This window comes from Salvelinus sp. IW2-2015, linkage group LG23, assembly GCF_002910315.2.
Source record: "Salvelinus sp. IW2-2015 linkage group LG23, ASM291031v2, whole genome shotgun sequence".
Taxonomy (NCBI): Eukaryota; Metazoa; Chordata; class Actinopteri; order Salmoniformes; family Salmonidae; genus Salvelinus; species Salvelinus sp. IW2-2015.
Genome location: NC_036863.1, coordinates 18,917,843 through 18,944,918, shown reverse-complemented (window position 1 = coordinate 18,944,918; position 27,076 = coordinate 18,917,843). Strand labels below are relative to the sequence as shown.

Genomic DNA, 27,076 nt, shown 5'->3' with positions numbered 1-27,076 from the left:
TTAGCTGGTTGGTATGGATAGTTCAACAAGTAGTTTGAGTCAAAGTAATATTGTCTTGGGTGAAAGCACTGTACTGAATGGCATCACGACATCTAGGATGTGATCTCTCGACTGATGGTGCGTTCAAAACAACTCAGAACTCAGAAATTTCCGACTTGGACTCGTTGTAGAAATGCCGCATTGACGTCAATTTGGCAACTCGTAAATACGACCTTCCTACTGGGAAACTTGCATGTGAACGCCCCTCCAATCTGTAATTATGACTAGGAAAATTGGGAATGATCTCTTGACCCCGATCTTTCCACATGTTGAACTTTGACACCATGCACCACTGAAAATGGCAACAAACACAGTGGTCAATGGTGAGAATGGTTATTGCGTTCCTTCCAAGCTCTGAGCACGTGAATGCCCAAATCGTTCCTCTGAAGTAAGCAAGTCGTTCCTCCGATCACTCCGACACTATTTGAATGCGGAAAAAGATGAGCTTCGCGTTTCCCCACTTGGAAATGATCAGAAGCAGCCAATAGGAAGCTCTACGCCAGGGGTGTCAAACACATTCGGTATTCAATGTATGGTTTATTTTATAAAATATAAGTTTCGTAAGGATTAGGTTGTTAAGAGTGTACTGATACGAGTAGGACACGTGACATCCTAGCAAAATTGAGAAAGTCATAAACCCCGCCTATTTCTACATTGTATCTTCTTAAAATGTGATTTTAAACCTAACCACACGGTTAACCTTATGCCTAACCCTAATCTTGAATTAAAACAAAAAAGCACATTTTTGTTTTCAGGTATTTTTTAACATATAGCCAAATGTTCATTTTGTGGCTGTGGTAACTAGTGGAAACCATTGTGTGTCGTTCACACGCGTATCTGCCCTCATGATCCATCCCACCTGATCTTGCCTCCTACCGACTGCCTTCCATTTTTTAATAAATGCAATTTCGTTGTTAGAGCGGCCACTAGAGTATCTAGTCAATATAATGGATAATCTGGGATGTAGCCATTTGTGACTGTGGTAACTAGTGGAAACCCCCGATATTTATGTGGTAGTGTTCACACATGCGCAATGAGCTGCTTCCCCCAATGACGTTGTCTTCCATGTAGCAAGCGCTTCAAGCAGGCTGTTTTCTTGGACACGCCTAGCTAGCTAGCTTTCCTCCAACACCGCGCCGGTTATTGCAATTCCATCCCCTGGAAACCATGGCCGACCAGGCCTCGGGATCCGCCCGGCAGCCCCAGCATGACGGTAAAGATTTGTTATTTTTTGGTAGTCTTTATGTGGTATAGTCTCGAGCTAATCCAGATAATTAAACGGCCTGTGAATCATCGGGCTCAGCAAGCACCATCACCCGACGTGTCACTCCCTCTCCCTGGACATTATTTCAATGTTCTCAATGCTGGATATATTCAAACATAGCGAGCTACAGAGGCCCCAAACTAGATTTCCATACGTTGTTGGAAAATAAATGCACCCATCATGGCGCTAGCTAGCTAGTCGAACGGTGTTGATGTTAACTAACTAGCTAGTTAGCTACCACTATACCTGTCATTGTTGTTTTGAAGCCCTTGACAGTAGGCGAGACCATCGACGCAGTGGAAACTGCCAGCATTATCCCTTTCCAGTCACATTTGTACAAGTATCAAACGTTTTCGAAAACAGTGTTTATTGAAACATTAATATTCTAACATTTAGCTAACGTTAGTTTTCCATCCCCATGTTTGCTAAATGTAGTTAGCTGCATAGCTTTTGTCTACTCTAACTAACAGGGGACTATCCCATTCATAGATGCTAACTGCTTTAGCTCCTATTGCCCGGGGGAGTTTTCATTAGAGCCCGACCCTTGCTCTAAACGGTTTTAACGCACATCGCTTGCGGTAAGTTTTTGGAAACGCAGTGAGAAATAATTTTCAAAAAACAAAATGTTAAATTACTACACACCTTTTTGTTAGGGTTAGTGTTCCTATGTCAACAATGGACTAACGAAACAAATAGCAAAATATCGTTTTCGGGTGGAATTTTTCTTTAACAACGTTTGATTATGGAAGAAACTGGGGAGGAAGTGTGCCGGCACACACACAACTTGTTGATCTGTGCAAAACGGCTACAGTAAGTGTTTAATTTTTTTAACATTTTAAATATTTCTCGCTGATATGAAAGATAAGGGGCATATGTTTAAAAAAACAGTTTGAGGATTGACTTTTCTACATGTTAAAAGACCATGTCTGAATTTGTAGTTAACATGGAGCCAAATGCGGGCCAATGTACACGGAGAAGGGTTTTCGAGAGCTAGCAGGGGACATGGACCAATTTTGAGTTTCAGACTCTAGCTAGTTTGCTAGTAGTAGCCACACAGATACATTGTTGGCCAAAATGTCTTGATAAATTCAGCCTATGACTGAATTCAATTTACAGGATTCTTGCCGATTTTGTCAAACTATCTACACCAGATCTTTCAATGGAGATGATGAGTTGTGGCAATGGTTGTTCTGTTACTGATGTCATCCCACTCTGAAATATGTCATGCTCTGCAATATGCACAAGCTGACATTTTCACACCTCTGTTTTTATAGCGACTTTGAGATTCTACTTCTAATGAAAAGTGCTATATAAAATACTATTATTATTATTAATGAGGCTACATTCACCAGGTGCTAAATGAGTGCAATAACAAACTTAATTGACTAAAGTAGAGGTCGAACGATTCATCGGAATGACCGATTAATTAGGGCCGATTTCAAGTTTTCATAACAATCGGTCATTTTGGACGCCAATTTTGCAGATTTTTATTATTATTATATATTTTTTTACACCTTTATTTAACTAGGCAAGTCAGTTAAGAACACATTCTTATTTTCAATGACGGCCTAGGAACGGTGGGTTAACTGCCTTGTTCAGAGGCAGATTTTTACATTGTCAGCTCAGGGATTCAATCTTGCAACCTTACGGTTAACTAGTCCAACGCTCTAACCACCTGCCTCACGAGTAGCCCGCCTTTTACGCGAATGCCGTAGGAAGCCAACGTAAGTTGCTAGCTAGCATAAAACCTATCTTATAAAAAAATTATCAATCATAATCACTAGTTATAACTACACATGGTTGATGATATTACTAGTTTATCTAGCGCACTCGCGAAAAATGACTCGTTGCTCCAACGTGTACCTAACCATAAACGCCTTTCTTAAAATCAATACACAGAAGTATATATTTTTAAACCTGCATATTTAGCTAAAAGAAATCCAGGTTAGCAGGCAATTTACCCAGGTGAAATTGTGTCACTTCTCTTGCGTTCATTGCACGCAGAGTCAGGGTATATTCAATAGTTTGGGCCGCCTGGCTCATTGCGAACTAATTTGCCAGAATTTTACGTAATTATGACCTAACATTGAAGGTTGTGCAATGTAACAGGAATATTTAGACTTATGGATGCCACCCGTTAGATAAAATATGGAACGGTTCCGTATTTCACTGAAAGAATAAACATTTTGTTTTCGAGTTTCCGGATTCGACCATATTAATGACCTAATGCTCGTATTTCTGTGTGTTTATTATGTTATAATTAAGTCTATGATTTGATAGAGCAGTCTGACTGAGCGATGGTAGGCAGCAGCAGGCTCGTAAGCATTCATTCAAACAGCACTTTAGTGCGTTTTGCCAGCAGCTCTTCGAAATGCTTCAAGCATTGCGCTGTTTATGACTTCAAGCCTATCAACTCCCGAGATTAGGCTAGTGTAACCGATGTGAAATGGCTAGCTAGTTAGCGGGGTGCGCGCTAATAGCGTTTCAAACGTCACTCGCTCTGAGACTTGGAGTAGTTATTCCCCTTGCTCTGCATGGGTAACGTTGCTTCGAGGGTGGCTGTTGTCGATGTGTTCCTGGTTCGAGCCCAGGTAGCGGAGAGGAGAGGGATGGAAGCTATACTGTTACACTGGCAATACTAAAGTGCCTATAAGAACAWGCAAGTCAAAGTTATATGAAATACAAATCGTATAGAGAGAAATAGTCCTATAATTCCTATAATAAACTACAACCTAAAACTTCTTACCTGGGAATATTGAAGACTCGTGTTAAAAGGAACCACCAGCTTTGATATGTTCTCATGTTCTGAGCAAGGAACTTAAACATTAGCTTTCTTACATGGCACATATTGCACTTTAACTTTCTTCTCCAACACTTTGTTTTTGCATTATTTAAACCAAATTGAACATGTTTCATTATTTATTTGAGGCTAAATTGATTTCATTGATGTATTATATTAAGTTAAAATAAGTGTTCATTCAGTATTGTTGTAATTGTCATCATTACAAATAAAATAAAAAAATCGTCCGATTAATCTATCGGCTTTTTTTGGTCCTCCAATAATCGGTATCGGCGTTGAAAAATCATAATCGGTCGACCTCTAGACTAAAGACAGGCTTTGCAAAAGGCAACACTGATCTGACGATTTTACCGCTTAGTATGGCAAATGCACCTCCCTCGACCGCAAAGCGCTACAGAGGGTTGTGCGGACGGCCCAGTACATCACTGGGGCGGCGCTCCCTGCCATCCAGGACCTCTATATCAGGCGGTGTCAGGAAGGCCTGAAAAATTGCGAAAGACTTCAGCCACCCATGCCATAGACTGTTCTCTCTGCTACTGTCCGGCAAACGGTACTGGAGCATCGGCTTTCGAACCAACAGGCTCCGAGACGGCTTCTACCCCAAGCCATAAGACTACTAAATAGTTAATTAAATGGTTACCTGGACAATCTGCATTGACCTTATCTTGTACTGATTCTATGCACACTCACAAGACTATATTCTGTTTATACACATTTACATACACTACTGTACAGACACACACACGCATACACACATGCAGACACATTCACACTCATCTTATGCTGCCACTCTATTCTTTATTTTACTCTTACTATTATCTATCCTGATGCCTAGTCACTTGACCCTGACATTATGTACATAGCTACCTCAAATACCCCAGCACAGTGTTATGGTACTGGTACTCCCTGCATGTAGCTTAATTCTTGTCTATTTTATTCCTCTTGTGTTTCTATTTGTCTTTTAACTCTGCACCATTGGGAAGGCCTCATAACAAGCATTTCAATGTAAAGTCTACACCCATTGTATTCGGCGCATGTGACAAATACATTTTTATTTGAATGGGAAAAGCTGTACAGTATGTAGCCTAAAGCTAGTGGAGAGAGTATCCCAGAGTAGGCCAAAAACCACKAATCACTGGAACTGGAACTGGCAACTAGTGTACTTTTTGAGCTGGAGATTGACTCTAAAAAGTACATTATATTACTGTGTTATTTATATAACCATTATGTTGGACACAAGGGATATCAGGCAACTTATGCTGTTTTATATGTAATGAAGTTGAATATTTTACCAACTTGGAAACCCCCTGGAGTTTGTTGATGATCAGGCCTATGTCAAAGTCTTTGTTTAGTTCATTTGGGCATGTCTTTCTGGTCAAACCTCTTGCTTACACAGTCACTATGCTAATACAGTCATTAAATACTAATTTGATTCTAGCCCTAGAATGCTGCTTGGTATTTTGAACGGCATAGGTATTGTCCTTTTGGATTGGCTACAATTAGCGAGATTGATTTGTTTCCGAGCTGGTCATGGGTGCACCTCAGCCATGCTCAAGGTCCTAAATAATATCATAATTGCCATCAACAAAAGACTATACTGTGCAGCCGTATTCATCGACCTGGCCAAGGCTTTCAGCTCTGTCAATCACCGCATTCTTATCGGCAGACTCAAAAGCCTTGGTTTCTCAAATGACTGCCTCACCTGGTTCACCAACTACTAGTTCAGTGTGTCAAATCGGACGGGCCTGTTGTCCGGACCTCTGGCAGTCTCTATGGGGGTGCCACAGGGTTCAATTCTCGGGCCGACTCTTTTCTCTGTGTAGATCAATGATGCCGCTCTTGCGGCTGGTGATTCTCTGATCCACCTTTACGCAGACGACACCATTCTGTATACTTCTGGCCCTTCTGACTATCCTGACTATCCTACTGATCCTTGACTTCGGCGATGTCATTTACAAAATAACCTCCAACACTCTACTCAGACTGCATCCAATTTGCTATCACAGTGCCATCCGTTTTGTCACCAAAGCCCCATATACTACCCACCACTGCGACCTGTATGCTCTCGTTGGCTGGCCCTTGCTTCATATTTGTCACCAAACCCACTGGCTCCAGGTCATCTATAAGTCTTTGCTAGGTAAAGCCCCGCCTTACGTCAGCTCACTGGTCAGCATAGCAGCACCCACCCGTAGCACACGCTCCAGCAGGTACAGTTGAAGTCGGAAGTTTACATACACTTATGTTGGAGTCATTAAAACTCATTTTTAAACCACTCCACAAATATATTGTTAACAAACTATAGTTTTGGCAAGTCTGTTAGGACACCTACTGTGTTCATGACACAAGTAATGTTTCCTACAATTGTTTACAGACAGATTATTTCACTTATAATTCACTGTATCACAGTTCTAGTGGGTCATAAGTTTATATACAGTAAGTTGACTGTGCCTTTTTAAACCGCTTGAAAAATTCCAGAAAATTATTTTWTGGCTTTAGAAGCTTCTGTTAAGCTAATTGACATCATTTGAGTCAATTGGAGGTGTAAATCCTTTGGAGCAATTTCCAAACACCTGAAGGTACCATGTTCATCTGTACAAACAATTGTACGCAAGTATAAACACCATGGGACCACGCAGCCGTCATACCGCTCAGGAAGGAGACGCGTTCTGTCTCCTAGAGATGAATGTACTTTGGTGTGAAAAGTGCAAATCAATCCCAGAACAACAGCCAAGGACATTGTGAAGATGCTGGAGGAAACAGGTACAAAAGTATATATATCCACAGTGAAACGAGTCATATATCGACACAACCTGAAAGGCAGCTCAGCAAGGAAGAAGCCACTGCTCCAAAACCGCCATAAAAAAGCCAGACTACGGTTTTCAACTGCACATGGGGACAAAGATTGTACTTTTTGGAGAAATGTCCTCTTGTCTGATGAAACAAAAATAGAACTGTTTGGCCATAATGACCACCGTTATGTTTGGAGGAAAAAGGGATGTTGCAAGCCAAATAACACCATCCCAACCGTGAAGCACGGGGGTGGAAGCATCATGTTGTGGGGTGTGCTTTGCTGCATGAYGGACTGGTGCACTTCACAAAATAGATGGCWTCATGAGGTAGGAAAATTATGTGGATATATTGAAGCAACATCTCAAGACATCAGTCAGGAAGTTAAAGCTTGGTCGCAAATGGGTCTTCCAAATGGACAATGACCCCAAGCATACTTCCAAAGTTGTGGCAAAATGGCTTAYGGACAACAAAGTCAAGGTATTGGAGTGGCCATCACAAAGCCCTGACCTCAATCCTATAGAACATTTGTGGGCAGAACTGAAAAAGCGTGTGCGAGRAAGGAGGCCTACAAACCTGACTCAGTTACACCAGCTCTGTCAGGAGGAATGGGCCAAAATTCACCCAACTTATTGTGGGAAGCATGTGGAAGGCTACCCAAAACGTTTGAGCCAAGTGAAACAATTTAAAGGCAGTGCTACCAAATACTAATTAAGTGTATGTAAACTATTTCAGCTCTACTATTATTCTGACATTTCACATTCTTAAAATAAAGTGGTGATCCTAACTGACCTAAGACAGGGAAATTTTACTAGGATTAAATGTCAGGAATTGTGAAATTGAGTTTAAATGTATTTGGCTAAGGTGTATGTAAACTTCCGACTTCAACTGTACATTTCACTGGTCACCCCTAAAGATAATTCCTCCTTTGGCTGCCTTTCCTTCCAGTTCTCTGCTACAAATGACTGGAACGAATTGCAGAAATAACTGAAGCTAGAGACTCATATCTCCCTCACTAACTTTAAGCATCAGCTATCAGAGCAACTTACAGATCATTGAACCTGTACATAGCCCATCTGTAAATAGCCCATCCAGCTACCTCATTCCCATATTGTTATTTATTTTATTTATATATATATATTTTTGCTCCTTTGCACCCCAGTATCTCTACTTGTGCAATCATCTTCTGCACATCTATCACTCCAGTGTTTATTTGCGAAATTGTAAATATTTCGCCACTACGGCCTATTTATACTCTTACTTCATTTGCACACACTGTATATAGACTTTTCTATTGTGTTATTGACTGTACATTTATTTATTCCATGTGTAACTCTGTTTGTCACACTGCTTTGCTTTATCTTGGCCAGGRCGCAGTTGTAAATGAGAACTTGTTCTCAACTGGCCTACCTGGTTAAATAAAAATCTGTCCACCAGTTAGACCTCCATTTATTGTATTATAAACAACACCAACAGGGATTGTTGAAGTGAAGACCAAGTGACCCTCCCACTCAGTCCTGCCTTGGCAATACCAAAAATGTAGTTATGGATTGCCACTCGCAAAAGCTCTTACGAAGGCCTTGAGGCCGATACGTAAAGCTTATTAAAGAGCAGTGATACTATCAATAACAGTGCAGGTTTTATTCTTTTTTTTCTCATCTTATTCAACTGTTACCATGCACCTGCAACAAAGATAGCTCAGATGTGCGAGTGCCTTTTAAATGTTCCCTTTAAATAAATTAAATCACTGCTTTCAGGCTGGTTGTATTGCAGTGTGTAGACATACCTATTATACTTTTTTTTCTGGAAGTTTCTTTAGTGTTCTTGTTTTGTCCTTTCCCTTAGCGGTGCTCCAGCAGCGAGTGGCAGCCCTGGAGCAGGAGAGAGCTGAGTTTGTCAAGCGCAAACAGCAACTGGAGTCTGAGTTCAACCAGAAACGGGCCAAGTTCAAAGAGCTCTACCTGTCCAAAGAAGGTGACTGTTCAACCTGCTGTCTGCATTATGCCATGTTGCTAATGGTAAACTTGTGTAGTTAGCTTCATGAATATGGAGCCTGGTCTCCTGGAACATATCCAACCTTATCATGGGTTACCTCCTATATTTTCCTCACCGTTCCTCTCTTTCCTCCCAGAGGAACTGAAGTGCCAGGCAGCGTCTCTGGAGGGGGCCCAGTCGGAGCTGAGTCGTGTACAGGCCCAGCTGGAACAGGCCCAAGCTGACATGGAGAACATCAAGGCGGTGGCCACTGTGTCAGAGAGCACCAAGCAGGAGGCCATTGACCAGGTCAAGGGACAGTGGCAGGAGGAGGTGGCCTCCCTACAGGCCATCATGAAAGGTACTGTAGCTAGGCTAACTCTATATATTGCCGCCTCCTGGCCCTAATTTTGCCATTCAGTATCTAGTTGGTGACTCTGTTGGAACGATTCCAGTAGCTGTAAATAACCCATGTAACATTTCCTCTAGACTAGGCCTGCATGAATGGCAGTCATTTTGATCCCATGTCATTGCCATGCTTCTGTTACAGCCTGGATGATGTAGCATCTTAGCTTGACACGCAGAAATGAACATAGAATAAAAAATTGTCAGCAGTTTATTTGATCCCTGGGGATCAATTTGTTAAATTGAGTTGAGTAGGTATACAGTAATGAGACTGATTTGAAAATCTACTGCTACTCTTTACACTGAGGATCAGTTATGAGCACATTGACTGGTACTGTGTTGTGTTATCTCCCCTCCCCCCTCAGACACAGTGCGTGAGTATGAGGTGCAGTTCCACCAGCGCCTTGAGCAGGAGCGTGCCCAATGGAACCAGTACAGGGAGGTGGTGGAGAGGGAGATGGGCGAGCTGAGACACCGCCTCTCTGAGGGCGGCCAGGAGGAGGAGAACCTGGAGAACGACATGAAGAAGGTTGGCTGGTTTCACACCGGGGGGGGGGGGGAGATCATCAAAGTACATTAATCCTTTCATCAGTGTTGGGGTCAATTCCATTGCAATTCAATCAATTTAATAAAAACAAAAAATCTCCATAGAGAAGCCTTGAAGAGAATTTGAATGTGTTTTCCCCCAGGCCCAGGAAGATGCAGAGAAGCTACGGTCAGTGGTAATGCCTATGGAGAAGGAGATAGCAGCTCTGAAAGTCAAACTGACTGTGGCAGAGGACAGGGTGAAGGAGCTGGAGGCCTCGAAGGTTAGTCAAAAGAGTCTGGAAAGGAAAACAAAGACTTTTACAACACAGACAAGATCTCCATGATTATTTTATTAACAAAACAATCTTATCCATCCAAGATGTCAATTGCAGTATGGGTTATATCTAGACTGGGGTAGGCTAGATTCAGCCGCGGGTCGATTTGACGGAGTGGATGGTCAGGGGGCCGGAACCTAATTATAATTTGTACACTGCAAATCGACCARAACTAAGCCTAAAAAGAGATTTGTATTTGAAAATGACAATTTCATACTTTGAATTACAATGAGACACGATCACATGCGTCTCTTGGGAACAGATTTCCTAAATTAAACACATTTTTTGCTGAATTCCTGGTGATTTATTATTTAAAAAATTTGCCCAAAACATTTATTTTTTTTTAAATATCCCTTGCGGGCCGGTTTTGGCACGCAGGCCGCCTTTTGCTGACCCCTAATCTAGACCATTTGCAGAGGAACATGAATTTAGGATCATTATTTATGACATTTACAGACAAATAATCTAGGCAAAACTGTCTGAAGTGATACAGTGGAAGAAATACTTCCTAAAAATGTCTTTCAGTTTAACTACACTGCTCAGAAAAATAAAGGGAACACTTAAACAACACAATGTAACTCCAAGTCAATCACACTTCTGTGAAATCAAACTGTCCACTTAGGAAGCAACACTGATTGAAAATAAATTTCACATGCTGTTGTGCAAATGGAATAGACAAAAGGTGGAAATTATAGGCAATTAGCAAGACACCCCCAATAAAGGAGTGGTTCTGCAGGTGGTGACCACAGACCACTTCTCAGTTCCTATGCTTTCCTGGCTGATGTTTTGGTCACTTTTGAATGCTGGCGGTGCTTTCACTCTAGTGGTAGCATGAGACGGAGTCTACAACCCACACAAGTGGCTCAGGTAGTGCAGCTCATCCAGGATGGCACATCAATGTCGAGCTGTGCAAGAAGGTTTGCTGTGTCTGTCAGCGTAGTGTCCAGAGCATGGAGGCGCTACCAGGAGACAGGCCAGTACATCAGGAGACGTGGAGGAGGCCGTAGGAGGGCAACAACCCAGCAGCAGGACCGCTACTTCCGCCTTTGTGCAAGGAGGAGCAGGTGGCGACTGCCAGAGCCCTGCAAAATGACCTCCAGCAGGCCACAAATGTGCATGTGTCTGCTCAAACGGTCAAAACAGACTCCATGGGTGGTATGAGGGCCCGGCGTCCACAGGTGGGGGTTGTGCTTACAGCCCAACACCGTGCAGGACGTTTGGCATTTGCCAGAGAACACCAAGATTGGCAAATTCGCCACTGGCGCCCTGTGCTCTTCACAGATGAAAGCAGGTTCACACTGAGCACATGTGACAGACGTGACAGAGTCTGGAGATGCCGTGGAGAACGTTCTGCTGCCTGCAACATCCTCCAGCATGACCGGTTTGGCGGTGGGTCAGTCGTGGGGTGGCATTTCTTTGGGGGGCCGCACAGCCCTCCATGTGCTCGCCAGAGGTAACCTGACTGCCATTAGGTACCGAGATGAGATCCTCAGACCCCTTGTGAGACCATATGCTGGTGCGGTTGGCCCTGGTTCCTCCTAATGCAAGATAATGCTAGACCTCATGTGGCTGGAGTGTGTCAGCAGTTCCTGCAAGAGGAAGGCATTGATGCTATGGACTGGCCCGCCCGTTCCCCAGACCTGAATCGAATTGAGCACATCTGGGACATCATGTCTCGCTCCATCCACCAACGTTGCACCACAGACTGTCCAGGAGTTGGCGGATGCTTTAGTCCAGGTCTGGGAGGAGATCCCTCAGGAGACCATCTGCCACCTCATCAGGAGCATGCCCAGGCGTTGTAGGGAGGTCATACAGGCACGTGGAGGCCACACACACTACTGAGCCTCCATTTGATTGTTTTAAGGACATTACATCAAAGTTGGATCAGCCTGTAGTGTGGTTTTCCACTTTAATTTTGAGTGTGACTCCAAATCCAGACCTCCATGGGTTGATAAATTTGATTTACATTGATCATTTTTGTGTGATTTTGTTGTCAGCACATTCAACTATGTAAAGAAAAAAGTATTTAATAAGAATATTTCATTCATTCAGATCTAGGATGTGTTATTTTAGTGTTCCCTTTATTTTTTGGAGCAGTGTATGTCATTTGAGTTACTGATAAATTACTTGTTTTCATTCTGAAGGTAAAGGAGCTCAATCATGTCCTGGAAGCAGAGAAATCCTGCCGCACAGACCTGGAGATGTACGTGGCGGTGCTCAACACTCAGAAGTCAGTCCTTCAGGAGGACGCAGAGAAACTACGAAAAGAGCTCCACGAAGGTGACACACTCGTAAAGCTTTCTTTTTAAGCAAGCTGTTAGCAGTTGATGCTATTCTTTAATAACACAGACCCCAAAGCAAATCAGGGGGAGGAAAATAGGTTTATTCAAATAGGACGAATCATGTTTGGATGTAGATGGTCATTCTCCCCTGTCCTCAGTGATGCTCTCCAGTGATTCTCCCCACAGAACAAAGGGACAGCATGTAGTTTTATAACCCAGCCCTAGCCTGTGGTTGACCAATTAGAATTCCTTGCAATAAAACTGGGCCAATGGCCAAATAACAAGTATCCTATTTCAGGCTCACTGTAGACAAATTCCTCCCATTAATCCCCTATTACAGAAAAAACACTATTTCCATTAATCGTTAGTACTCTATTGACTTTTAGTCTTCTGTCTCTCGTACTCTATTGACCTCTTGTCCTCTGTCTCTGCGTTGTGTATTTATCTTTCAAATATTCTTATACTGTCAAACATAAGGATAAGAGATGTAAGACATTTCAATACAGAAGTACAGCACAGTATTGTCCCTTTTTTTAWTTTTTTTTATCTCTCTCTATATATATATATCTGTCATGTTTCTTCTTCCATGGTCAGTGTGTCACCTCTTGGAGCTGGAGCGGCAGCAGCACAACCAGCTGAAGCACACTTGGCAGCGGGCCAACGACCAGTTCCTGGAGTCCCAGAGGCTGCTGATGAGGGACATGCAGAGGATCGAGAACGTGCTCTCTTCTGAGCAGCTCCGGCAGGTGGAGGAGATCAAGAAGAGGGACCAGGTACGCACACCTGGAGTCAGAATGGGTGTGGGGGGGTTAGTGGCCTGGTGTGTGTCTTGCCGTGCAAGATTGAATCAGACAATTTATGAGGAATAGAGTAAATACTGACAGTGTAATGACAGACAATTTGACGTGATATTGTGTGTGCATGTGCTCTTATGGGAATGCCAGTCAGTTAAAAAGGCTAGAATACCCTGTCAAAGTGTAGTCCATTTATTGACATTGTGTTTGTTTCCCCAAGGAGGAGGATGAGAAGGAAAGGATCAGCCAGGCCAAGGAGCAGAACGAGGAAGACAGGACAGAAACCGAACCTTTAGAAGACTCATTCCTTGGGCTCAGTATTGAAGAGGTATGGATATGATGTCACCAACACCTTACAGAGAGCACATGCCTCAGACACACGCGATCTTCTCTCTTTAAAACATCTCTTCAGTTCATATTGAATATGAAATGGCCATAAAATCTGGACATTGTAACTCCACATCTTTACAATGACTTTGGGTCTCGTTGAATGTATAAGGTAACCTCTCCACCTAATCCGCTGTGACAAGCATGGTCAATTGTGGTCTGAAATGCCATCTCCTTAAATGTCTTGGAGAATTTCTTTAATGACACTAACATAAGTATTCCAGAAATTGGTCTAAAGCATGTGATTTTGTTCAAAGCACTATTCTCTGACAATGTACTTCTCATTTCCAGTTTTGACATCGCACTCACAACCAAAGCACATCCCCACCCATTTTCTTTCTTTCGTTCTCTGTCATTCTGAGTGTCTGAGGCTGTGTTTATACAGCCACCCAAAGAACCCAAATCTGATTTTCTTTCTATATCAATTTMTATTTTCTGACTCGCACTGTTTTACATGTGACCCATATTAGATTTGCACATTCACACAGATGCAATGCTTATTTCCTGTTACTGGTTGTCATGGTAACGCGTGGAAAAAATATATCAGACAGGTTGCATATGGAGGATTGGGTTTGTATCAGGATTCAGATCCACATGTGGAGGTGGTATAAATGGGAAGTCAAAAGATTAAATTCCATGTGTTTTTTTTGCTCTTTACACATTAGGGAAAAGATCGGATATGTAAATAATTGGCAAAAGATCTGAATGGGCTGACTGTGAACGCAGCCTGAAGTGCTACTCATCTACTTCTGATCATTACAACCATTCCCTCCCTCCCTCTTCTCTACTCCAGCCCCACAGTGCCCACGGCTCCATGCACTCCTTAGACTCTGACCTGGTGGCAGGGGGCCCTATGGACCTCTACAAAGACGGCCTTCGGAGGGTCCAGTCCACAGACAGCCTGGGTTCCTCTCCTAGTCTCCAGGGCRTGGGGGGCTACAACCATAAGGCCAAGTCGGCCAGCCACCTAGACGAGTCCGACTTCGGACCCCTGGTGGGGGCGGACTGCGGGGCCCCCGAGGGCCTGGCGGGCTTTGGGGACACGCTATCGGTCAGCTCCATCCAGCTGACGGCCGGCCACTTCCTGCTCACCAAGGTCTTAAATCAACCTTTTATTAGACTTTCATGTATTGTGTCTGTAAAACGATCGATCTTTTTAAATGCAGTTTTAAATAATGATTTGTTATGATCCAGGACCAGGAGAAGGCTATAAAGGCCATGACGCCGGAGCAGGAGGAGACGGCCTCGCTGATGTCCAGCATCTCCCACGCCCACGACACCACCTTCCTGACCCCGTCAGGCTACCGCCTGGTCAGTGACCAGGAGTGGAACCTGCTGCAGCAAGAGGTCAGACAGTTTCATACAGTGTTTTGGTTCATTTAAATTGTTTGATGTTTTTGTTGGGCTTTGTTTTTCAGTACAATATTGTCCGCTATACGTTGTTTACATGGTAACCGTTGTTGGCTTGTAATCCCTTAACTACTTTGGTTCAAAAGCACCAATAAGTATAATTTAGTACCAAGTACTGTATTTGTTACTATTAGGAAAATACAATGTAGCCTAGGTGTTGAAATGGTACAGTAGAATAAAGTAAACATTCTTTACACTGCTAATTTAGAGTTTAGTTTAGTCTGCACACATAGACAGCCTGGGGTTTCTATATAAATATTTTGTATTTACCATGTGGTATTCCTCCTAACTTCATTCTTGTCTGTCTGTCACTAGGTGAAGAACGCAGGAAGGAAGTTGGGACGGCGGTGTGACATGTGCTCTAACTACGAAAAACAGCTGCAGGTCATCCAGGGCCAGGAGGCAGAGACACGCGATCAGGTAACGCCCTGTCTCTCATTCCCTGTGACACTCTATTACAGTTTAAATTTCTGTGATGTATACACCTATGTCAAGGATACTTAAAGGGAAAGTTCCTCCCAAGATCAAAGTCATCTTTAGTGATATTTAGTCTTTCTGTATTCCATGTCATATGTGTGGCTCCCACTAAGCTACATGCATTAGAAATCTGACCACAAGAATCCTAAATTAATGGGGGGAAAGAAAAAGTGCAAGTTAGCTGGTGCCAATCGTTCTCATTCATTTGTCTCTGTATCTGGTCTCTCAGGTAAAGAAGCTCCAGGTGATGCTGCGGCAGGCCAACGACCAGCTGGAGAGAACCATGAGTGAAAAACAGGAGTTGGAGGACTCTGTGAAACAGGGCAACGAGGAAACCACTGCAAAGGTCTGTCCTCCTTACACACATTAACACACTTCAGAGTCCAAAAAGTGTCAAGGATAGTAAAGCGTCAGGTAATCTTTATGCTTAGCTCTTTTGTTGTTTGAGGAGTTATTTTTAATCTTCAAAGAATGTACAGTCGTGGCCAAAAGTTTTGAGAATGACACAAATATTAATTTCCACAAAGTTTGCTGCTTCAGTGTCTTTAGATATTTTTGTCAGGTGTTACTATGGAATACTGAAGTATAATTACAAGCATTTCATAAGTGTCAAAGGCTTTTATTGACAATTACATGAAGTTGATGCAAAGAGTCAATATTTCCAGTGTTGGCCCTTCTTTTTCAAGACCTCTGCAATCCGCCCTGGCATGCTGTCAATTAACTTCTGGGTCACATCCTGACTGATGGCAGCCCATTCTTGCATAATCAATGCTTGGAGTTTGTCAGAATTTGTGGGTTTTTGTTTGTCCACCTGCCTCTTGAGGATTGACCAAGTTCTCAATGGGATTAAGGTCTGGGGAGTTTCCTGGCCATGGACCCAAAATATCGATGTTTTGTTCCCCGAGCCACTTAGTTATCACTTTTGCCTTATGACAAGGTGCTCCATTATGCTGGAAAAGGCATTGATAGTCACCAAACTGTTCCTGGATGGTTGGGAGAAGTTGCTCTCGGAGGATGGGTTGGTACCATTCTTTTATTCATGGCTGTGTTCTTAGGCAAAATTGTGAGTGAGCCCACTCCTTGGCTGAGAACAACCCACACATGAATGGTCTCAGGATGCTTTACTGTTGGCATGACACAGGCTGATGGTAGCGCTCACCTTGTCTTCTCCGGACAAGCTTTTTTCCGATGCCCCAAACAATCAGAAAGGGGATTCATCAGAGAAAATGACTTTACCCCTGTACCTTTTGCAGAATATCAGTCTGTCCCTGATGTTTTTCCTGGAGAGAAGTGGCTTCTTTGCTGCCCTTCTTGACACCAGGCCATCCTCCAAAAGTCTTCACCTCACTGTGTGTGCAGATGCACTCACACCTGCCTGCTGCATTCCTGAGCAAGCTCTGTACTGGTGGTGCCCGATCCCGCAGCTGAATCAACTTTAGGAGACGGTCCTGGCGCTTGCTGGACTTTCTTGGCGCCCTGAAGCCTTCACAACAATTAAACCGCTCTCCTTGAAGTTCTTGATGATCCGATAAATGGTTGATTTAGGTGCAGTCTTACTGGCAGCAATATCCTTGCCTGTGAAGCCCTTTTTGTGCAAAGCAATGTTGACGGCACATGTTTCCTTGCAGGTAACCATGTTGACAGAGGAAGAACATGATTCCAAGCACCACCCTCCTTTTGAAGCTTCCAGTCTGTTATTAAACTCAATCAGCATGACAGAGTGATCTCCAGCCTTGTGCTCATCAACACTCACACTGTGTTTAACGAGAGAATCACTGACATGATGTCAGCTGGTCCTTTTGTGGCAGGGCTGAAATGCAGTGGAAATGTTTTTGGGGGGGATTCAGTTCATTTGCATGGCAAAGAGGGACTTTGCAATTCATCTGATCACTCTTCATAACATTCTGGAGTATATGCAAATTGCCATCATACAAACTGAGGCAGCAGACTTTGAAAATTAATATTTGTGTCATTCTCAACTTTTGGCCACGACTGTACAATGCTTACGGTTGGAATGTGGATAAATCAGGATACGTCATTCTTTTTCTGTAGATTGTATGTTCAGTTATCCTCTGGAGTATGTGTATTTCTTGCTTTGTCCCAGGTCGCTGCTCTCATGCAGAGAGTCCAGGAGTCCGAGTCACTGCTTAAAACACTACAAGAGGCCTTCAGTCAGGCCAAGCGGAACACACAGGAACAGATGGTGAGCAGCACTTCTCTGCTACAGCCTCTCAATACAGCCTCTGTTTGGGCCTCCGGTGTCTCAATAGTGTCCGTCTGTGCCAGAAGGCCWGTGTAAATAAAGTTAGCAGCAAAAGCATTTGAACATTCCATCGCTGCGTGTGCCTTTTTTGATTTAGTGATTCAACCAGCTTCTTGCTGTAATTAAGAAGGATGTTTATCTTGCTGAAGAGAGAGCTAGTGGAAATGTTATGGAATGTTCTGCCTGATAGTAGACGCTTGACCGCTAATCACACTTGTAGTCTCTGTCCTTCAGTCTGTGTCCGGCAGTTCCATTTTACAGTACATTGAATCACCAGGAGGAAACAGGATGGTGCCACATGATTTGACGGAGTGCTGTTTTTGCCATAATCAGGCTGTGCTGATGCAGTCCAGGGAGCAGGTTGCTGAGGAACTGAGCAGACTGCAGAGGGACAACGACAGCCTAACAGGCAAACACAGACTCCACTTATCTCTCCAGCAGCAGGAGGACTTCAAACTACCCACCATGGTGCAAGTACGAGACAATCATTCACAGCCACCATTTTGAGAATTGCTCTCAGGCGCATCTCAATAGTCTAAAGGAGAGCCCCCTTCTTTTTTTCACACTAATTCATAGATTTACAGAAGAATGTCTCTTGACATCTGAATAATAAACAAGAGTTCATTGCAAGGACCATCCAGGCTCTTCATTTTTTCCCCCGTGCTTACATGGCATTGACAAAGATGAAAACATCAGTCATATTCCACATTTAAATGCAAGGGGGATAAGGTGATATGTATTTTATTCCTAGATTTAGTCAAGTCATGTTCTAAGACTTTATGTTCCAAATACATAGATTCTGCACAAATGATAGTGTTATGTCATGTTAATGTTGTAAAAAACAGAACACCTGGAATTGTAAAGATCTAGTAATGTTAGCAGACCTGCACAGAATCTGTCGTTCAGAACTGAAACCATCACCTTGACTGACCAGGTACTATTTCACTGACTGGTTAATGAACTGGCAGGGAGAACATACTAGGGCCCTTCAGGGTGTTAAAGATTCTATAGTGTACTTGTTGACTGCTTTAACATGAACAAGTCTTTAGAGTGAATCCAAAACTTGATGAAAATGCAGTATCTAAACTCTCGTAACCACCATAATGGTTATTGGCGTCTTTTCCTTCCATATATCAGTATTCAATAAAAAAAAWTWAAAAAATTAAATGAGGGATTGAAATAGGAATACATTGGAGTAAATGAAGAAAACAAAAATCTTGGAAGAACTGATAGTAACAGTATGAAAGGGATGGAACAACTGGGTCTGAAATGTATGAGTAAGTCACCATACACATCTCCACGTGCATGGTCCCCAGAAGCAGACGGCCGTCTGGTTCACACCATCGAGCTATTTACATGTCCATCAGGTACTTCTTTCACCATTCATATACCCATTGTGACTCACTTAAATTGGTACGTGCAACTATTTCTGCTCCCCTCTAGGAACTACAAGCCCTGGTGCTGCAGTTGCGGGAGGACATAGTTGTGGTGCGCACGGCTGCAGACCACCTGGAAGAGAAGCTGAAGGCGGAGATCCTGTTCCTGAAGGAGCAGCTCCAGGCAGAGCAGTGCTTCAAAGAGAACCTGGAGGACACACTACAGCTGGAGATAGATGGCTGCAAGGAGGAGATAGGTGAGGCTCACCTTCCCATTCCTTAGGCTTGACACAAGGATAGATGAGAACCATAGATGTATATTTGACATATAGCTCTGGGAAAGATTAAGAGACCACTGCAAAATTATTTGTTTTTCTGGTTTTACTATTTGTAGGTATGTGTTTGGGGAAAATTTTAAATTATAGTTTTATTCTATAAACTACTGACAACATTTCTCCCAAATTCAAAAGAAAAATATTGTCATTTAGAGCATTTATTTGCAGAAAATGACAACTGGTCAAAATAACGAAGATGCAGTGTTGTCAGACCTTGAATAATGCAAAGAAAATAAAGTTCATATTCATTTTTAAACAACAATACTAATGTTTTAACCTGTAGTTCAGAAATCTATATTTGGCAAAAATCTGGGTTATTCCAATCACAGTTTTCATGCGTCTTGGCACGATCTCCACGTCTTTCACATTGATGTTGGATGACTTTATGCCACCCCTGGCACAAAAAATCATGCAGCTCGGCTTTGTTTGATGGCTCGTCACCATCCATCGTCCTCTTGATCACATTCCAGAGGTTTTCAATGGGGTTCAGGTCTGGAGATTGGGCTGGCCATGACAGGGACTTGATGTGGTGGTCCTCCATCCACACCTTGATTGACCTGGCTGTGTGGCATGGAGCATTGTCCTGCTGGAAAAACCAATCCTCAGAGTTGGGGAACATTGTCAGAGCAGAAGGAAGCAGGTTTTCTTTCAGGACAACCTTGTACGTGGCTTGATTCATGCGTCCTTCACAAAGACAAATCTGCCTGATTCCAGCACCCCCAGATCATCACCAATCCTCCACAAYATTTCACAGTGGGTACGAGACCTGGAGAGCCCTACAAGCTACAGTGTCTCTCACCCACTGTGTGAGACACTGTCACTTTGTTGTGCTATAATCCTCATGCTCATTAATCAAGATATCTATTGATTAATGTGCCAGATTTACCGAAAGTTTACATTTCATCTGTAGATGTTTATCTATTGCTCTGAGTTGAGCTATCTGGACACCTGTTGAGGAACTGCTGGTGCAGAGTGAATATGAGCAATAAAGAATCTTGAGTTGCATTTAATAAGAGCCAGATATGCTAAATATGATGCTTAGACGTCAGCTCAAACTTGTATGGCTTACAGTAGTTTCAGCGCTACAAATTACAGTACAGTTAAGGGATTAAACATGTGCTGAGCAAGTGTTCAGATTCACGGTCACATACTGAACCCATCAGCGCAACTGAACTCGGCTTCTACACCATGAAATTGCCTGTCTTTTCCTTTGAATTTCATCAAAGCCTCGTTCTCTGAAGATTTTTCCCCCCTCTCCTTTGTACTCAAACATTTTTCTCCTTTCCTTTTTTCTCGGTTGGTGACTGTTGTTCAGACATCTTGGAAGGTACGAAACACACTGTCTGACGAACCTTCTTTAGGCTGTTTGTGTGTTAATGCTGTACATGTTGGATTAATGACTGTATGACACTGAAACTCACTCACTGCAGTAATGTTTTTGAAAATGTGGTATGCCAGATTGGTATGGGAATGAGAGGATTATGGACATGACATAGCACCTGTTATATGCTAGCATCGTCCAGTCATAGCCATTCACTTCAATKTTCTAAGTTAGCATGGTTATGACTAACCATGTAATACCATTAATATGGCATAACATCATAGCTTTCTTTTTTGTTTATTTTTGTCTTCAGAAATGTTAATCAAACACACTGCTTAAAGTGCGGAAAAGTTGTTGAATTCTGGCCCAAGTTATGAACACTTGATTGCTCTGTGTGTCAGTCTAATAGCATGGAGTATTTTGTTTGCATGCTTAGTAAAACACACACACCTCACACACTACACACACCACTCTCCTTGGCAGAGGAGATTCGCTCCCTTTAAGACTAGCCACACAGCGCTGATGCATTATTCATGAATTGACAACTAATTTTCCAAGACCTGCATTAGAATTCTAGAACGCATGTCTGGGGTTGACGTTCTGATTACCATCATAATGATACTTTATGTATCTGTTTTTTCTTTTCCCCAGCGTCATTATCCAGTCTGAAAACTGAGCTGCAGCGAGTGAAAGCCGAGAAAGAACAGGTACATGAACTGTAGGGGGACTGCATGAGTCACGCCTCTGAATGTGAAGTCAGATTGTCTTGAGTGGCTACCTTCAATAATGTAATCCCAGCTAAGGCCTAAACCACTGGCTTGTTAGATTAGTAGTTGCTGTTTGAAATGTATGGAACAATATGTACAAATGTAGGTGTGAATGATTTATTTACCATCACCAATGTGTTATGTGAAAGCCGTTGTAAATTAATGAGGTTATCAGTTTTCACCAACCATTGTTCCGGAGAGCTACAGGGGGTGCAGGCTTTTGCTCAAGCCTCGCACGTACACACCTGAATTAACCAAGGTCTTGATGTTTAGTTGGTTACTTGAATTGGGTGTTTGAGTACTGAGCTGGAACAAAGGCCTGTGCACCGAACTCTCTACCAGAASCAGGGTTGGAGACCATTGGCTTAACCTAATTGTTTTGCTCTGCATCGTAGTCTGTCTAGCCTAGCTGACGCACAGATCACGTGAAACAGCGAGAGGAGCTGTCCCACTGGTCTGGACAGGAGGCTGTTATAATTCCATATTCCGCTCTTATCAAGAGCTGACACATTGATCGTTTTTTCCCCCCGTGGGGGATTAAGACCTCTCGTTTGGATTTGAAAATCAAACAGTTGTAATGGAAGGAGGTGACACTCCGTGTGTGGGTGTTTGAGTGAGAAAGACACAGAGGAGAACCTACCAATAAGGCACAGCCCCCTTCATTATCAACACATCGTCCCAACAACATCAAACAGCCTCCCCAGACTGTGAAATCATGACTTTGAGTTTGGTAGTAGACTGTTTGTGCCAGTAGTTGATAATAACTGTGATGTGCTCATTTCCCAGCTGGAGAGCAGCCTGGCAGAAAAGAGGAAGACATTAGCGAGTGTCCAGGGTCTGAAGAGCAGTCTGGAGGAGCAGCTCAGAGAGCTCACCACAACCAAGGTCAGAGGTCATTCACTGCTCAGACATACCAGACAGCCTGTATCACAGGAGGTTGGTGGCATTTTAATTGGGGAGGACGGGCTTGTGGTAATGGCTGGCGCGGAATAGGTGGAATGGTGTCAAATACACAAACACGTTTCCGTGTGTTTGATGCCATTCCATTGGCTCTGTTCCAGCAATTATGAGTCATCCTCCCCACAGCAGACTCCACTGGCCTGTATGTTACAACTGGCCACTGCTGCTGTTCCTTTCTCAACTATCTGTGATGAGTCTCAGCATCGAGTGGTAGTGATACTCAGTGTGCTGTGTGTGGTGACAGACGGCCCTTGAGGCTCAGGCGTTGGATGAGAAGGACAAAGCCCTACGGTTGCAGACGGAGCTGGATGTTAGTGAGCAGGTGCAGAGGGACTTTGTCAAGCTCTCCCAGACACTCCAGGTATGGACAGTACTGCTGCTGGGTTACCATGGCCACTAGGCTCTCTGAGATCACAAACGGTGTTTACTCTTCAGTTGGTGGTGTTTAACATTCATAGATATATTCCGGTCAATAGGGCAGAAAATGCGCCTCCAAAATATGTGTCCTAGGTTATGTACGACCGTGCCGCTTTGTCTATTGGTAGGCAATGCATGCCTTCCCCTAAAATTGGAGGAACACTTACTTGCTTGTAAAATGCATAATAGTATTCAATCAACATTTGTGATGTAGATCTTAGCCATACCTTTCTCTTTGACAAATGGATCTGTACCTTGTCTGACCCATAGAAATAGAGTGAATTCATTCTATTTCTATAGTCTGACCTTACACTTGATAGGTGGGTCCGCATGATAGTGGTGTTACTATGGCAACATTACTCCAACTCTTATAGTACACCTCTTACCATGGCAACCATGAAGACACCTTGGTTGTCGAAACGTTGGATATTACATTTTTGCATCTGAGCTCCTAGAGTGTGCGGCTCTCCTTTTATTTTCAACCATATACAGCACCTCATCAGTGCTCATTACACTATTTGATAGTGACTTATTTTACTGTATCTCTGATGTGCGTCATCTACATGGCTGTATGTGTATTTCTAGATCTAGTAAATTCAATATAAATAATTCACTCTTCCCCCTCAGGTCCAGTTGGAGCAGATCAGACAGGCTGACTCTTTAGACCGTATCCGAGCCATCCTCAACGACACCAACTTGACTGACATCAGCCAGCTCCCAGAGACATGATACCCTTGGCTGAAACTCCATTCTCCCTCCTGCCCCTCATTTCCCTCTATCTCACTGGCCTAATGACATTCTCCCACCTTTCCAGGCCACTCCCCCACTTCTACCACCCAATGGAAGGATTCTGGAGGGATGTGGGTGTTTTTAAATGAAGTCTAAATCCAAGATGGAGGACAAAAATCTATCATTACAGGAGAAAAGGCCTTTTCTGTATAGGATTTGAAGCACACAAGGCAGGAGTGAAGGTGAACACTACTACTAAGAGGTTGTAAATAACTAAATGACTGTTTCCTGCAGTGGCAATTCTTGTCTTTCCTGTGGTTCTACTGTAGACATTGGACTGGCCATATTAGCCCAACCAAAGGAGGAGTTTGTAGTCTTCTTCTAAGGCACTTTCATCTCCAACTTCTCTTTCAGGTAAAGGGAACAAATGGATCCATACAATTTCTGCAAGTGGTTAATAAAATGTTCTCGCTCCCACTTAGTTTCTTAGTCTTGTCCCCTTATGTTTACTGTTAATCTCCTTTTCTCGCTCCATGCAAGGGTTTTTCTTTATTTTTACTATTTTTCTACACTGTAGAATAATAGTGAAGACCTCAATTTTCCAATTGACTGACCTTCATGTCTTAAAGTAATGATGGACTGTCATTTCTCTTTTCTTATTTGAGCTGTTCTTGCCATAATATGGACTTGGTCTTTTTCCAAATAGGGCTATCTTCTGTATACCACCCCTACCTTGTCACAACACAACTGATTGGCTCAAACACATTAAGGAAAGAATGAAATTCCACAAATTAACTTTTAACAAGGGAAAGGGGGATACCTAGTCAGTTGTACAACTGAAGGCACACCTGTTAATTGAAAGGCATTCCAGGTGACTATCTCAATGAAATGGATAATCCATAGAACTAACTAATTGACTAATTCTTCTTAAGGGTGGATTTTTCATGGTCTGGGATCACCGTTGACAATATTCCTTTGATTACATTTTCAGTGTGTCATGCCTGAATGTTAATGGTAACTCATTGATGAAAAGTCTCTCTGGTTTTTATCCCTCTTTTGCTGAGAAAATGCACTCTTGTCTCTACCTTTTCTATGTATTTCATATTTCACTCATATAGTTTTGTTTCTGGCTGCACCACAAATACTCTTTTGAAATGAGGGGGCTTTGACCAGGATATGTCATTTGTAAAGTCTGTCCACATTGAACACTACCTGATTCATCAACACTGTCCCTAGTGTCATGGAGTTTCTGGCACAACTTCTTGAGCACATTCTGAAGTTGCTTAAAGGCCCAGTGCTGTCAAATGTGATTTCTACCCTGTTTTTATGTCATATTGTACAACAGCTGATGAAACTAACACTGTTAAAAGTGTTATTTCCTGATAGTTGCTGGTTGAAAATACAATCTACACAGGACCTTCTAATCAGCAGGTTTGCATGGGCGGGGGTTTTGGCTTTCTGTAGTGACATCAGCATGTGTTAAATTGGTCAATAGACCAATAAGAAAGAGTTGCAAACCTCTGTCAATTACAGCTGGTATTCAGTTTTCCACTGCCAGACAGTCCTAACAAAATTCTTGCTTGAGTGTTTTTCCTAAAGTAATTTTTACCAATTTTAATGGAAATCTATTATAGTAAGGTACCTTATTGTTACCCAGAAATGATTTGATATTAATATAAAAATGGTTCATTTGAGCTTTTTTAAGTCTAGGTGTCATGTCTCATTGGAAATGATGAATAGTGTGAAATCTGACTCATGGTCAGGTTTTACTAGGTTTCCATGGAACTGGTTGAGTACTCTTCCTGTTAAATTAGATCCGGTCATATTTTTCTGTGTTGGTTTCATGTACCTTTTTCTTGGACAGAACTGTCAAATCATCCTGACAGATAATCACTGAACCCTAAGTGGGCACTAGGAGATGGAATTATTGAATCAGAATGAATATGGTTTTGGCAATGAAGGCTATGATCATTACTAATAGCAAGAGCTGTACAAAATAGAGGTCTCTAGCATCAGAAAAGTTCACCAATATAACGCACATTTTCGATATGGTTTGTCACTCAAGCAATCCCATCAGGCAGTTCACATGAAAGAGAATGGTTGGCTTTGAGGAGAAACTTTCCACATTAGAATTATCTACTTAATACAGACTTTTAGAAACACGTAATGCACCGTGAAGTATTTGCATTTTAATTTCTCTAAAGGAATGAACCTCTAGGCAAGGATTTAAATGGTGGTAGTGATGGACTTAACAGTTTGTGGATTTAATTGTGTGTGGTGGGTAAAATGCGTTTTCATTCATTGGCTGAGGTGACCGCAGTGCTTACAGCACTTAGGGTTGCTCTATGGAAAATGTTTAGACATGACCGCATGATTTATTGCTTTTAACTGTTGTAAAACAATCATCCTTATAGGAAAATGTTTCCTTAACACTGAACATAATACGACAATGTGATTTTTAAGGATTCATTGAATCTTTGACTTGCATGTACTACATCTGTATCAATTGGATACATCTGTAAATGTCTTGAGTTTATCAGAATCTTGCTATGTTTTGAGAGGATATGAGTAAGGAAGCCAGATGAACTTGCGCTGAAAGAAATGAATGTTTATGGCTTGTAAAATGATTGATTCTGTGTAATATTGTGAATTCCCTTCAGACCTGAGTTCAAATACATGTGTATTTTAAGTATCAAAGCTSTATCATTATAGTGATAATCACGAGTCACTACGACATGTTCACAGTACCCCATTCATTTAGAAGGAGTTGAATATCTGTCTATTTCAAATTGAATTCGTAACAGTCAGCATTAACAAGGCTTTTTGGTTCTATCATTTCTATAGAATAACTTGTCTACCCTTCCCTTGAATAGTACTGCTGTGTGTAATTGTCTTTTAAGGTCCTCAAACAACCCCTTTATTTGGGCTTTGAATAAACACATTTCTTGCGCTCCTACAGTTACTGAAATTCCAATGAAAAATGACAGTGGCTTTCATTTAAGACGTTTTAATTTAGGATTTCACTGTGGCGTAATGTTTCCTGCAGAACAGTCATTCTGATAATGGTGGGAGGAATCTTTGCAAAAAAGTTATTTTTGCATGCTTTGACTCTTCTGCTAGGGCCTCTTGCAAATGTATATACAGTACTGTGTACATTTCTGTATATATCTAATAAACCAAATTGTACTTTATGGAATGTGTGACTGTACCTCAAACACAATGGACCATTGGAGGGCAATCCTGTAAAAGGCTCTTAGTAGAACCCATAAAAAAAACACTGGACAGCACAGCCTGTGAGTTCCAGATACTTAGTGACTAAAATGCGAAATGCATCTTGTTCAGAAAGCTCTTCCAACCGAGGATTGAAGATGTTTGCTATGGAAAACTATTACTTGCAATAAATGAATTTACATTTTTATAAACATT

The 27,076-nt window shown here is 42.4% G+C and overlaps 1 protein-coding gene across 2 annotated transcripts; it reads left to right on the top strand.

The window, feature by feature from the left end:
* Positions 1-1,089: 1,089 nt before the first annotated feature.
* Positions 1,090-24,131, top strand: LOC111950496 (rab GTPase-binding effector protein 1). 2 transcript variants are annotated; one of them, XM_023968119.2, is made up of 19 exons: positions 1,090-1,252; positions 8,736-8,864; positions 9,022-9,225; positions 9,635-9,798; positions 9,959-10,078; positions 12,277-12,412; positions 13,009-13,187; positions 13,429-13,536; positions 14,389-14,691; positions 14,790-14,942; positions 15,321-15,425; positions 15,712-15,828; positions 17,587-17,685; positions 18,079-18,219; positions 19,189-19,378; positions 21,429-21,484; positions 22,331-22,429; positions 22,749-22,865; positions 23,549-24,131. In XM_023968119.2, the coding sequence occupies exons 1-19, from the start codon at positions 1,207-1,209 to the stop codon at positions 23,648-23,650; spliced, it is 2,568 nt and encodes an 855-aa protein (XP_023823887.1). In that variant the 5' UTR covers positions 1,090-1,206; the 3' UTR covers positions 23,651-24,131. The 2 variants fall into 2 exon arrangements, with proteins under 2 accessions (XP_023823887.1, XP_023823885.1); XM_023968117.2 differs by having other exon boundaries at positions 22,331-22,480.
* Positions 24,132-27,076: the final 2,945 nt, after the last annotated feature.